The 15374-nt window shown below is 43.6% G+C and overlaps 1 protein-coding gene across 3 annotated transcripts in view; it reads right to left on the bottom strand.

Moving 5' to 3' along the window:
* Window positions 1-15374, bottom strand: part of JARID2 (jumonji and AT-rich interaction domain containing 2) — a 365382-nt gene that overhangs the window by 201916 nt on the left and 148092 nt on the right. For all 3 annotated transcript variants that reach the window (XM_063923201.1, XM_063923202.1, XM_063923200.1), the window contains exon 2: window positions 13935-14070. In XM_063923201.1, the coding sequence (XP_063779271.1) occupies window positions 13935-14070 (136 nt within the window). The remainder of the gene's footprint in view (window positions 1-13934; window positions 14071-15374) is intronic.

Here is a 15374-nt window from a genome sequence, read left to right as displayed (position 1 = left end):
TAAATAAGCCATCCATTCCGGTGTCGACTCCCTAGAGAGTGACATCACCATTACAGGCAATTGCTCCGCCTCCTCACCAACATCGTCCTCATACATGTCGACACACACGTACCGACACACAGCACACACACAGTGAATGCTCTGATAGAGGACAGGACCTACTAGCCCTTTGGAGAGACAGAGGGAGAGTTTGCCAGCACACACCAAAAACGCTATAATTATATAGGGACAACCTTATATAAGTGTTTTCCCTTATAGCATCTTTTTTATATATTTCTAACGCCAAATTAGTGCCCCCCCTCTCTGTTTTAACCCTGTTTCTGTAGTGCAGTGCAGGGGAGAGCCTGGGAGCCTTCCCTCCAGCCTTTCTGTGAGGGAAAATGGCGCTGTGTGCTGAGGAGATAGGCCCCGCCCCTTTTTCGGCGGCCTCGTCTCCCGCTCTTAACGGATTCTGGCAGGGGTTAAATATCTCCATATAGCCTCCGGGGGCTATATGTGAGGTATTTTTAGCCAAAAATAGGTTTTCATTGCCTCCCAGGGCGCCCCCCTCCCAGCGCCCTGCACCCTCAGTGACTGCCGTGTGAAGTGTGCTGAGAGGAAATGGCGCACAGCTGCAGTGCTGTGCGCTACCTTAAGAAGACTGAGGAGTCTTCATGCCGCCGATTTCGGACCTTCTTCTTGTTTCAGCATCTGCAAGGGGGCCGGCGGCGAGGCTCCGGTGACCATCCAGGCTGTACCTGTGATCGTCCCTCTGGAGCTAATGTCCAGTAGCCAAAGAAGCCAATCCATCCTGCACGCAGGTGAGTTCACTTCTTCTCCCCTAAGTCCCTCGTTGCAGTGATCCTGTTGCCAGCAGGACTCACTGTAAAATAAAAAACCTAAGCTAAACTTTTCTAAGCAGCTCTTTAGGAGAGCCACCTAGATTGCACCCTTCTCGGCCGGGCACAAAAATCTAACTGAGGCTTGGAGGAGGGTCATAGGGGGAGGAGCCAGTGCACACCACCTGATCCTAAAGCATACTTTTTGTGCCCTGTCTCCTGCGGAGCCGCTATTCCCCCCCCCTTGGTCCTTTCAGGAACCCCAGCATCCACTAGGACGATAGAGAAAATAAAAATAAAAATTCAAAGAAAAAATTCAAAGTAATTGTGGACTCAGCCACATAGCTGTTACTACTTCGAGCACAGAAAAAACACTGAGGTACTCGGGGATATGGAGGGGTGGAGTGTTCTAAATTTAAATATTCAGTGCTGTTCCTACGGAAGTCCGTCCATATCCCAAGAGTACTCCAGTGACCCCTAGTGGATGATAAAGAAAGTTGTGGTTTAGCTCTCACCACTGGGTGAATACATGTCATGCGCATGGCATCTATTCACAGTACAGGGAGAGAGACTGGGGACAGCCCAGCTTCCACGTCATCCCATGAGTAACGAACAGGGAACGTGTCACAAGACTACGCCCACTTTATAGGTGCGTGCAGAAGTTACCTATTTCCTGGACGGCGTCCTGTCCACGGATCACCCTAGAGTGAACACTAGGACTATCTATATTATTCCATATTTATACATTTCAACGATAAAACTGAGGATTCAGTTGAATACTGATCACATGATACTGAACAATGGGGGTAAACACAATTCAGTGCGATATAAATAGTGCTGGGAAAGAGGTCCCAAAGCTGTTCAACTGACCGCAAAGTTATGCCGGAGAATGGCGGTTCTTGTGCCTTAAACCGGGTATTTAGTCGCAAGAACAGGCATTCTCCGATTTAAGTGCTTGCCGCGATGCTGTTTGCGCCGCGCTAAAGGCAGGAAATAGCATTGCGGCAGTAATTTAGTCGGATTTCTGCTCGCACCCCAGGAGGGCATATCAGCGCACCCAATTGAATCATCACCAGGCTGTGTGTGTAAGGTGTATATGAAACATAAATGCATTCTGTGTTTAGACATGGGCCCTGCATATACTGTATGCAAATAATCCAAAATATGAATAAATCGTATATATACAAAATACTTCAAATCCCAAGCATTTTAGATTTTCATCAAGCTGGTTTGTTAATCTATAAGACAACGGGAGACTTTATTAGGATATTTGTATATATGACTTAGGCAAAAGCAGGGGGGGTCCAGTTGCCTGGAAACCCCACTCCTCTTGGCAAGTGGCTCAAATTATGACTACAACAGCAATGGTATATAATATGATTACTAGAGCTGTTGCCACAACTTGCAGTTTAAGGGACAGAGCAGAGCTGCTGCACATGCCCAGTGGAAGCAGCTTCTTCTACCAAGCTTGCTGTGTGTGGATATGAGTCCTCAATAATTGCACTGGACCAGAGAGTAGTTACCAGGAAGAAGAGACAGGAGCCTTACCATGAGGTGGGAGAATGTGTGCTTAGAAAGTGCAGTACTGGTTATATAATATTTGTGTATTTAGTTATTTTCCTATGTTTAACCTTATCCTGACCACTTATTTATAATACAGGTTGAGTATCCCATATCCAAATATCCGAAATACGGAATATTCCAAAATACGGACATTTTTGAGCGAGAGTGAGATAGTGAAACTTTTGTTTTCTGATGGCTCAATGTACACAAACTTTGTTTAATACACACAGTTATTAAAAATATTGTATTAAATGACATTCAGACTGTGTATATAAGGTGTATATGAAACATAAATGAATTTTGTGAATGTACACACACTTTGTTTAATGCACAAAGTTATAAAAAATATTGGCTAAAATTACCTTCAGGCTGTGTGTATAAGGTGTATATGAAACATAAATGCATTCTGTGCTTATATTTAGGTCCCATTGCCATGATATCTCATTATGGTATGCAATTATTCCAAAATGCGGAAAAATCCGATATCCAAAATACCTTTGGTCCCAAGCATTTTGGATAAGGAATACTCAACCTGTATTTAAATACTGCATTGGACTGCATTTGGAAAGCGCCCTCTAGAAAATAAGATTTTACTTACCGATAAATCTATTTCTCATAGTCCGTAGTGGATGCTGGGGACTCCGTCAGGACCATGGGGATTAGCGGCTCCGCAGGAGACGGGGCACAAAAAGTAAGCTTTTAGGATCACATGGTGTGTACTGGCTCCTCCCCCTATGACCCTCCTCCAAGCCTCAGTTAGGTACTGTGCCCGGACGAGCGTACACAATAAGGAAGGATCTTGAATCCCGGGTAAGACTCATACCAGCCACACCAATCACACCGTACAACCTGTGATTTGAACCCAGTTAACAGTATGATAACAACGAAGGAGCCTCTGAAAAGATGGCCCACAACAATAATAACCCGATTTTTGTAACAATAATTATGTACAAGTAATGCAGACAATCCGCACTTGGGATGGGCGCCCAGCATCCACTACGGACTATGAGAAATAGATTTATCGGTAAGTAAAATCTTATTTTCTCTAACGTCCTAGTGGATGCTGGGGACTCCGTCAGGACCATGGGGATTATACCAAAGCTCCCAAACGGGCGGGAGAGTGCGGATGACTCTGCAGCACCGAATGAGAGAACTCCAGGTCCTCCTCAGCCAGGGTATCAAATTTGTAGAATTTTACAAACGTGTTCCCGCCTGACCACGTAGCTGCTCGGCAAAGTTGTAAAGCCGAGACCCCTCGGGCAGCCGCCCAAGATGAGCCCACCTTCCTTGTGGAATGGGCATTTACAGATTTTGGCTGTGGCAGGCCTGCCACAGAATGTGCAAGTTGAATTGTACTACAAATCCAACGAGCAATAGTCTGCTTAGAAGCAGGAGCACCCAGCTTTTTGGGTGCATACAATATAAACAGCAAGTCTGACTTTCTGACTCCAGCCGTCCTGGAATTATATATATATATATATATATATATATATATATATATATATATATATATATTTTTAGGGCCCTGACAACGTCTAGCAACTTGGAGTCCTCCAAGTCCCTAGTAGCCGCAGGCACCACAATAGGTTGTTTCAGGTGAAACGCTGACACCACCTTAGGAAGAAACTGGGGACGAGTCCCAGTTCTGCCCCGTCCGAATGGAAAATCAAATATGGGCTTTTGTAAGACAAAGCCGCCAATTCTGACAATCGCCTGGCCGAGGCCAGGGCCAACAGCATGGTCACTTTCCATGTGAGATATTTCAAATCCACAGATTTGAGCGGTTCAAACCAATATGATTTGAGGAATCCCAACACTACTTTGAGATCCCACGGTGCCACTGGAGGCACAAAAGGGGCTGTATATGCAATACTCCCTTGACAAATGTCTGGACTTCAGGAACTGAAGCCAATTCTTTCTGGAAGAAAATCTACAGGGCCGAAACTTGAACCTTAATGGACCCCAATTTGAGGCTCATAGACACTCCTGTTTTCAGGAAGTGCAGAAATCGACCTAGTTGAAATTTCTTCGTGGGGCCTTCCTGGCCTCACCCACGCAACATATTTTCACCACATGTGGTGATAACGTTGTGCGGTCACCTCCTTCCTGGCTTTGACCAGGGTAGGTATGACCTCTTCCGGAATGCCTTTTCCCTTAGAATCCGGCGTTCAACCGCCATGCCGTCAAACGCAGCCGCGGTAAGTCTTGGAACAGACATGGTACTTGCTGAAGCAAGTCCCTTCTTAGCTCCTGAGGCCATTAGTCCTCTATGAGCATCTCTTGAAGTTCCGGGTACCAAGTCCCTCTTGGCCAATCCGGAGCCACGAGTATAGTTCTTACTCCTCTACGTCTTATAATTCTCAATACCTTGGTTATGAGAAGCAGAGGAGGGAACACATACACCGACTGTTACACCCACGGTGTTACCAGGACATCCACAGCTATCGCCTGAAGGTCTCGTGACCTGGCGCAATACCTGTCCCGTTTTTTGTTCGGGCGGGACGCCATCATGTCCACCTTTGGTCTTTCCCAACGGTTCACAATCATGCGGAAAACTTCCCTATGAAGTTCCCACTCTCCCGGGTGGAGGTCGTGCCTGCTGAGGAAGTCTGCTTCCCAGTCGTCCACTCCCGGAATGAACACTGCTGACAGTGCTATCACATGATTTTCCGCCTAGCGAAAAATCCTTGCAGTTTTGCCACTGCCCTCCTGCTTCTTGTGCCGCCCTTTCTGTTTACGTGGGCGACTGCCGTGATGTTATCCCACTGGATCAATACCGGCTGACCTTGAAGCAGAGGTCTTGCTAAGTTTAGAGCATTATAAATTTGCTCTTAGCTCCAGTATATTTATGTGGAGAGAATTCTCCAGACTTGATCACACTCCCTGGAAATTTTTTCCCTGTGTGACTGCTCCCCAGCCTCTCAGGCTGGCCTCCGTGGTCACCAGCATCCAATCCTGAATGCCGAATCTACGGCCCTCTAGAAGATGAGCACTCTGTAATCACCACAGGAGAGACACCCTTGTCCTTGGATATAGGGTTATCCGCTGATGCATCTGAAGATGCGATCCGGACCATTTGTCCAGCAGATCCCACTGAAGAGTTCTTGCGTGAAATCTGCCGAATGGAATCGCTTCGTAATAAGCCACCATTTTTACCAGGACTCTTGTGCAATGATGCACTGACACTTTTCCTGGTTTTAGGAGGATCCCGATTAGCTCGGATAACTCCCTGGCTTTCTCCTCTGGGAGAAACACCTTTTTCTGGACTGTGTCCAGAATCATCCCTAGGACCAGCAGACGTGTCGTCGGAACAACTGCGGTTTTGGAATATTTAGAATCCACCCGTGTTGTCGTAGAACTACTTGAGATAGTGCTACTCCGACCTCTAACTGTTCTCTGGACCTTGTTCTTATCAGGAGGTCGTCCATTTTCTTTGAAGACTAATCCTCATTTCGGTCATTACCTTGGTAAGGACCCGGGGTGCCTTGGACAATCCAACGGCATCGTCTGAAACTGATAGTGACAGTTCTGTACCACGAACCTGAGATACCCTTGGTGAGAAAGGCAAATTTTGGGACATGGAGGTAAGCATCCCTGATGTCCCGGGACACCATATAGTCCCCTTCTTCCCGGTTCGCTATCACTGCTCTGAGTGACTCCATCTGGATTTGAACCTTTGTAAGTGTTCAAATATTTCAGATTTAGAATAGGTCTCACCTAGCCTTCTGGCTTCAGTACCACAATATAGTGTGGAATAATACCCCTTTCCCTGTTGTAGGAGGGGTAATTTTATTATCACCTGCTGGGAATACAGCTTGTGAATTGTTTTCAATACTGCCTCCCTGTCGGAGGGAGACATTGGTACAGCAGACTACAGGAACCTGCGAGGGGGAAACGTCTCGACATTCCAATCTGTACCCCTTGGATACTACTTGTAGGATCCAGGGGTCCTGTACGGTCCTAGCGTCATGCTGAGAACTTGGTAGAAGCGGTGGAGGGCTTCTGTTCCTGGGAATGGGCTGCCTGCTGCAGTCTTCTTCCCTTTCCTCTATCCCTGGGCAGATATGACTCTTATAGGGACGAAAGGACTGAGGCTGAAAAGACGGTGTCTTTTTCTGCAGAGATGTGACTTAGGGTAAAAAACGGTGGATTTTCCAGCAGTTGCCGTGGCCACCAGGTCCCATGGACCGACCCCAAATAACTCCTCCCCTTTATACGGCAATACATCTTTGTGCCGTTTGGAATCTGCATCACCTGACCACTGTCGTGTCCATAAACATCTTCTTGCAGATATGGACATCGCATTTACTCTTGATGCCAGAGTGCAAATATCCCTCTGCGCATCTCGCATATATAGAAATGCATCCTTTAAATGCTCTATAGTCAATAAAATACTGTCCCTGTCAAGGGTATCAATATTTTTAGTCAGGGAATCCGACCAAGCCACCTCAGCTCTGCACATCCAGGCTGAGGCGATCGCTGGTCGCAGTATAACACCAGCATGTGTGTGTATACTTTTTAGGATATTTTCCAGCCTCCTATCAGCTGGCTCCTTAAGTACGGCCCTATCTGTAGATGGTACCGCCACTTGTTCTGATAAGCATGTGAGCGCCTTATCCACCCTAAGGGGTGTTTCCCAACGCGCCCTAACTTCTGGCGGGAAAGGGTATACCGCCAATAATTTTCTATCGGGGGAAACCCACGCATCATCACACACTTCATTTAATTTATCTGATTCAGGAAAAACTACAGGTAGTTTTTTCACATCCCACATAATACCCTTTTTTGTGGTACTTGTAGTATCAGAAATATGTAACACCTCCTTCATTGCCCTTAACGTGTGGCCCTAAAGGAAAATACGTTTGTTTTTTCACCGTCGACACTGAAATCAGTGTCCGTGTCTGGGTCTGTGTCGACCGACTGAGGTAAATGGGCGTTTTACAACCCCTGACGGTGTTTGAGACGCCTGGACAGGTACTAATTTGATCGCCGGCCGTCTCATGTCGTCAACCGGCTTGCAGCGTGTTGACATTATCACGTAATTCCATAAATAAGCCATCCATTCCGGTGTCGACTCCCTAGAGAGTGACATCACCATTACAGGCAATTTGCTCCGCCTCCTCACCAACATTTTCCTCATACATGTCGACACACGCGTACCGACATACAGCACACACATAGGGAATGCTCTGATAGAGGACAGGACCCACTAGCCCTTTGGGGAGACAGAGGGAGAGTTTGCCAGCACACACCAAAACGCTACAATTATACAGGGACAACCTTTATATAAGTGTTCCTCCCTTATAGCATTTAATATATATTCATATCGCCAAATCAGTGCCCCCCCTCTCTGTTTTTAACCCTGTTTCTGTAGTGCAGTGCAGGGGAGAGCATGGGAGCCTTCCCACCAGCATTTCTGTGAGGGAAAATGGCGCTGTGTGCTGAGGAGAATAGGCCCCGCCCCCTTTTCGGCGGGCTTCTTCTCCGGAGTTTGTGATATCTGGCAGGGGTTAAATACATCCATATAGCCTCAAGGGCTATATGTGATGTATTTTTCGCCATACAGGTATTATACATTGCTGCCCAGGGCGCCCCCCCCCCCGCGCCCTGCACCCTCCGTGACCGCTGTGTGAAGTGTGCTGACAACAATGGCGCACAGCTGCAGTGCTGTGCGCTACCTGATGAAGACTGAAAGTCTTCTGCCGCCTGGTTCCGGACCTCTTCAATCTTCAGCATCTGCAAGGGGGGTCGGCGGCGCGGCTCCGGGACGAACCCCAGGGCGAGACCTGTGTTCCGACTCCCTCTGGAGCTAATGGTGTCCAGTAGCCTAAGAAGCCAATCCACCCTGCACGCAGGTGAGTTCACTTCTCTCCCCTAAGTCCCTCGTAGCAGTGAGCCTGTTGCCAGCAGGACTCACTGAAAATAAAGAACCTAAAAACTTTTTCTAAGCAACTCTTTAAGAGAGCCACCTAGATTGCACCCTGCTCGGACGGGCACAAAAACCTAACTGAGGCTTGGAGGAGGGTCATAGGGGGAGGAGCCAGTACACACCATGTGATCCTAAAAGCTTACTTTTTGTGCCCTGTCTCCTGCGGAGCCGCTAATCCCCATGGTCCTGACGGAGTCCCCAGCATCCACTAGGACGTTAGAGAAATCCTGTGTTTGCCACTGCATGATGGGATGCATTTTTTTTGTTTTATTCATAAATTGAGAGAAAGCTACTTTACTGTAATGTTTACAAATAATAAAATGTGTTTCTCTTCAACATTTAGATTTTCTGCAGAGTAGGTGTGCTGCCATCATCACAGTCACACAATTGTGTTTCAGTGCGCCACACTTTTGTTTTATAGTTTTCAATTAGTGGAAACAGCCTTTTTACGGGTGTGTGCAGCTTTAGCCTAAGGCTTTATTCTAAGTGATTGAATACATTCTGGCATCACACGCCTAAATTTATTTTCTTATTTTGAAATCATGACAAATTAAAATCTGTTCTGTATTTATTTGTTACATGAGAAATACATAACCATTATGATCATTATGTAAAAATACAGATATGAAGTAGGGTATCAGGTGGTTGGTTACTTATATGTCTACTAGCTGCTATGCTTCAGGAATGCCTGGTCTTTAACAGCCTCAACCCTAAAAAAAAGCTTAGCTTAGGTTTAAAACCTGGGTGATAGAAAAAAACAAAACAACAACATAACAATGATAATGTTTACATTTTCTGAGTGATATTGCAGAACTGACCAGGGAGCTGCACCTTACCATGACGTGCATGGGCTAACAACGCAAGAAACTTTGCTCCAAGCACTTGACCAGAGAAATACGAACAGAATTTTCCCCTAGGAATACTTTGAGGCAGTTGGTCATCTTACAATACACTGTAATGCAATATGTGGAACTGACATTCCCGCTTTTTACATCAATAGCAGCTTGTTTATGGTGTAACTGGGGAGTGCAGGGATTCTATTATTTTTGTTTAAACATGGTCACAGCTTTCTTGCACCACAATCATTTTAATATTGTTTTGTACAAGAAGAAATTTCCATATATAAACTCTATAGCAGCCTGACCAGAAACTCCTCCAACCTTTAAACTTTCATGTCCTCTCTCTTCACTATAGCCTAACCTACCTTCCCTCACAGGGTTCTATTCCTTTCTGCTGCTGGCATATGAGGTGCTAGCATCTACTATTCCATCCCACTAGCTCCTATTGTCTCAGTATCACCCCCTTCATTACCAGTAGATGTTACCAATGCAGTCCTCTATACTTTGTCACAGTCAGCATGTTCTTAAGTACAATTTATTGTTAATATGATTGGTTATACCGTACAGTAAAAATGATGATGAGTAGCTCTTTTTATATAATGCAATTAAAATTTGAAGTTTAACACAAATCCAACAATTACATAATAAAATTAAACCCAACAATGGGTATCGGAAAGGGCCGGACTGGCCACAGGGGTACAAGGAAAAACCCGGTGGGCCCCACAGCCTAGAGAACCAACCCCTCCTCAAGGGATTAGGGTGCAGACCGTGCACTAATTATACACTGTACATATATGTTACATTATACTGCACAGGACTATGGTGTATTTTCTGATGTGCATTGCTGTTGCCAATCTGGTACATTATCATGCATGCACTAGCAGTATATACAGGATGCAATCAATTTGCCGGCTGTCTGGATCCCAGCGGTCAGGATACAGACGCCGGAATCCCAGCAGCTGGAATTCCGGTGCACAGGGGTAATTCCCACTCGGCCACGACATCCATAGAATGAGAATAGAACCTGTGACGAGCGCAGCTAGCCACCGAGCCTTCAGCATGGCGTGTGCAACGAGCTTGCAAGGGGACTCTTCGCTCTCGCCCCTTGTTACTCGTTAATGGTTAGCCAATTTTCTAAGGGGTATGGGTCATTAGGTCGACCACTATTGGTCGACATGGTCACTAGGTCGACATGAACAAGGTCGACGTGGAAAAAAAGGTCGACATATGTTTATGTTTTGTTTTTTATGTAATTTTCTTTGGAAAGTGACGGAGAACCCCAATTAGTGCACAGTGTCTCCTCGCCTCGCACCGCTATCGCAGCGCTCGGCACAGGTTACTATTCCTAATCATAGTCCACGTGGATTCTAAAGTATGAAAAAGGTAAAAAAATTATAATTTTTTTTTGAAAAATGCATGTCAACCTTTTTCCATGTCGACCTAATGCATGTTGGCCAATAGTGGTCGACCTAATGACCGTATCCCTTTTCTAAGCATGGCCCACTACCACTGCATTCCCCCGGTGGGTCCTTCATGCCCCTGTACAACACTAGTACCGGAATAAGAAGAAAAAGGGCCTGACAAATATAGTCCTAATGTAATAATTAATAGAGAAAGTAGTTATGACATAAGTTCCAGACCCAGGAGGTAGCTAGAAGTATAATGACACAAAATGCATGAGGGAAGAAAAAATAATACTAATAAAAAAAGCTTAAAAAAAGATGACACTTCCGCTGTTACTAATATGAAGTGAACGTAGCCCTTCCCTCTGTGGATTTCTTTGATACATGTAATAACATACATGACAAGCAACATTCATGTACCAGCATTAAAGTCTGTGTGAAGATTAGTGCCAAGATACCAATAAATCTATGCAGCATATCTGTAATTACGCTCATAGGAAAAGGGAGGATTGGCTCTGTAATAAAAACCATTTAAAGAGCCTTTTATAGCAACAGTAACTTGATAGGTCTATGAAACAGAGATAATAATTCCTTTAGGCATGACTGGTTCCCTTTGTTAAACCATCTAATGATATTTATGTAACACAAATATTACAGGTTTCTGAACGCTACACAAACATTATTGAAAGGGCTATTTGGCACAAAGCTTCTAATTTTAACTGCTGTCATCGAGTCTACAAAAATTAATTTAGTATCCACAGAAGTGTAGTTAGGTCCTTTATTACCGGCAGTATTTTATAATAAGACTGTAGATCTGAGCATTAACCAAAGGAAAGCCATTTGAAGCTGAGCACTCCAACATCACTTTATAGAATACGGAATTTATACACACCGGAAATTATAAATACCCAGATGACCAGAAAATAACCAGTAATATTGCAACGATGCACCAATACCATTAATTGTGTTTAGCTGCAGCAAATGAGTATCATATACTGTATGCAGTTACACTAGGGTTGTACCTTTCTGGTGTATAACCACAAGCAATCCATGGCTCGCACACGGCTCTACATCGCTTCAACACAATACTGTACCATTGCTTTAGAGATAGCTAAATAAATGTACATAGGTAAAGCAATATAAAAAACCTACACCTATCTAGAAGAATGATATAAACAAGTCTACAATACTAACTGGAACAATAACAATGACGGTAGGGTATCTCCATTTGATTGGAACCAAGAAACAACATAGCTTAATCTCTTACAAAAATACTTTGATGTACTGTAACAGAACCTGAATTGTATCAGCTGACTGGACAATAACATGTGTCTGGGAAAGTCACAGCAAGGTTGGTAAAGTAATTTAAAAACCAGGGAAAGTAAAACAACTGCATAGGGATAGAGAATCTGAATCCTACAAGAAAGCTACCTTGGCACAGTGTAAGCTGTGAGACATAAAAAAAACTTTGAGGTTGCAATGCTTGTTATTTGGGAGCTCTAGATACGTAGAAATTCACTCATTTTCACAAGAATATTTTGTTTTAGCTCTTATGTACCAGAATGGATCTTTTATGGAAGACCTGACACGTTAAGAGTCAAAAACAGAGTAATTTTCACGTTTGTTATGCTCCAACAAAATATAGTTCCAGTACCAACTCATACAGCCATAACATAAAATCAATTATAAGGGGGAGGAGGATACAAAATGCACCATTAGAATCATCCGGCCACATCTAAAACCAAAATCAAGACAAAATAAGAATAGTTTACCAGCCCACCCAGATTACAACCCATGGGGAGCATTAGTGTCTGTGTGCCCACCCAGCCTACAACCCATGGGGAGCATTAGTGTGTGTGCAAGCAGAGGTCCTTCATATACTGCGGTGCAAAGACATTTTTATTATCATGTATTTGTATAGTGCCAACAAATAATGCAGTGTTCTACGGAGAATAATTATTCATATCAAAACTCGCTTCATGATTATCTACGACAGCACTGCAAATGAGCTGCAGAGCATATCAAACAGATATTCACTTTACTATAAATCTAATGAAAAGTTATTTATTTTCATATATACAAGGTTGCAGATTTACTGACGCAGGATGAATTACACTACTACTGAAACAGTGACACAACCAAGCAGGACATGAACAGTACTGGATGCCAAATTTATTTAAACAGATTGCACATTGGAAGAATGCTGGACGGAAATAAGCACAGGTAAGAAAGAAAATCATTATTTTATTCTGCTGCTTTAAGACAGACATCATTCCTTTATTATAGCTGCTGCAAACTTGGGAACCAGACAAGTGTGTCTGCACTATGTTATAGTAACCAAGGGGATAGTTTGTGGGACCACTTTGCAATGCTGTTTCACTAACAAGAGCTCCATAAATCTCTGTATGTAAATACTACCAGAGTCCCTGAAATAATGCATACATTCCACTGTGCTTAAATGGTAATAGGTGTTGGCAGAAACTTTGCACTGATTTACGACTAGCAGGATTGCTTATTTATGCTGAGCCAAACACGAGGACGAAATAACTTGGGCCAGAATACTCATCTCTCTGCTGCAGTTGCCTACAAGGGTAATTCAGGTCAGCAGTGGATCTAACAAGTTTAGAGAGAGAGGAGAAATGGCTACAAATCACAAACTCTAAATCTTAAGGGCCCTACAGACTGGACGACCCACCACCGAGCTGCCCGACTGCCGATACGGCAGACGGGCGACCCGGTGGCAGGAAAGTTTCTTCACTCCCCCCGTAACCCGGCGCCGTAGCAATGTATGCTAATATGGACAATCTCATCCATATTGGCCTGCATGCATAAGCGACGGGGCACCAACGATGAACGAGCGCAGGGCCGCGCATCGTTCTTCTTTGGTGCCTACACACTGCACAATATGAACGAGTTCTCGTTCATTAATGAACGAGAACGTTCATATCGTGCAGTGTTATCTGCCAGTGTGTAGGGCCCTTTACCTTACTGCAAAAAGATATTAAATCCTTTGTATCACTAATAAATTAAGAAACCTATATAATAAAAGGCTAACTGCTCCTTACCTCTATGGGGGAAATTCAAGTGTTTTGCACACCAGTGGCCACTAGATGGTGCCCCACAAAGCAATATAGGTGTTGCTCCGTTCGGGTGCGCACAGCCGCCGACGCTAACAATATTGTTCCATCATTTTGCCGGACTAGGAACTATTAATTATATAATGCACACACTATATTCCAAAAGGCTTGTACAGCAAAATATTGACAAACACCATCTGTATTGATAATCTTAATTCTCTGCATATATTTATTAACTAACATAATATGGGAGAAGAGTAAATTAAATACAATATTAATGATGAGACAACACGCTAAAAACTCACCTTTAGGAGTTTTGAAGCTCCCATTAATACAGTCATCGCTTTGTCTTTTTTGCGCGGTCTTGAACTCTTTGAGAGATAAGTATAGCACCTTACGCACCACTCTTTCTTCTGACCATGGGATACCATCACTGTCATCCTGTAAAAAAAGACAAATAGCTCTTTAGCCTTCATGTAAGCATAGTAGATGGACTTATAATAATAAAAAAAATAGTAAATCAGATTATTTACTCATAAGTATCATGTAAAGTTTGTTGGTCTACATTATGAGAAAAATAGTTATTGAAACATAATAGCATATTACTGTACTGCAGTTTATAAAGTGAACACCCACAATCAATAAACTCAAATACGTATCACAGAATATGGGGAGAAGTTATCAAGTCTTGGGTGGGAATTCAATTCTTTTGGGTGCCGCTATAATTACTGGGAATCCTCCAGAGCAATTCAATTGTTCTGGCCGCCCATTAATTATTGCACTTGTCTCGCATAAACTAATTTCCATCTATTCAGTATAGTGTAGTAGACACCTACAAAATCAGCAGATTGCTCATCTCCGATGGGTGTGTGATAATAAATACAAGCTAGAACCCCATACAAGAAAAAGTATAAAAGGTGGAAACCCCTTTAAATAAGTATGTTTCCCCTTATCACTGTACACCACACAAATCAGCACTTGTGCATTTAGCTTCAGACATTTTGCTTTAATATTGGAGTTGTCTATCTATTGTTTATTACAGTAATGAACAGTTAATATGGTTTATTTAAATATAGGTCAAAACTATACATCACTTCACCGATTAACCTTTATTTATTCACATACACAGCTACCAGGCCAGGAGTGGTGATCACATTATGTAACAACATGCTCATTGTTGTTACTTAACCCCGTGATCTAACCCCAACTTCTGGCTTTGGCAGGAGTCCAAGCTCTGTGTTGTGTCCTCGCTTGTCAAGCGACCTCTGACTTTAGAGCCCTCTTAAACAGCAAGGGAAAAATGGATTAATAATTGCATACTCAGCACACAGATAACCAGCTGGAAATCATTCAAAAGGCATTCCTACATTTTCCAACAGGCACTTCTTAGGCAACAAGGAGGATAACAGTAAAGCTTGGAACATAGAAACAGGTATTTAATAATCGTTTTTATTATTTTAAAGCACAATACTGCCTTACAGGGATGTAGCGTCACAACACATTATCCATGGGAACAGTACCAGGAAATGACTGCTGTACTGACACTTGCACCACCAACACACAGTTTCACATCAGTGCAAACATTAAAAAGATTTATTCAAGGGTAATTCAAGGCTCCTCGGCTCCAGGGCAAAATGTGACCCCTCCGGGATCATGGAGATGTTCGTCCCACCACTAATAACACAGACGCAGATATGTATCACAGCTATTACAATCCAAGCCATAAATAAAACTAAATAAAAGTA

The sequence above is a fragment of the Pseudophryne corroboree genome, chromosome 5 (genome assembly GCF_028390025.1).
Source record: "Pseudophryne corroboree isolate aPseCor3 chromosome 5, aPseCor3.hap2, whole genome shotgun sequence".
Taxonomy (NCBI): Eukaryota; Metazoa; Chordata; class Amphibia; order Anura; family Myobatrachidae; genus Pseudophryne; species Pseudophryne corroboree.
Note: the sequence above shows the minus strand (reverse complement) of the source record. Positions and strands in the feature narration are given on the sequence as shown.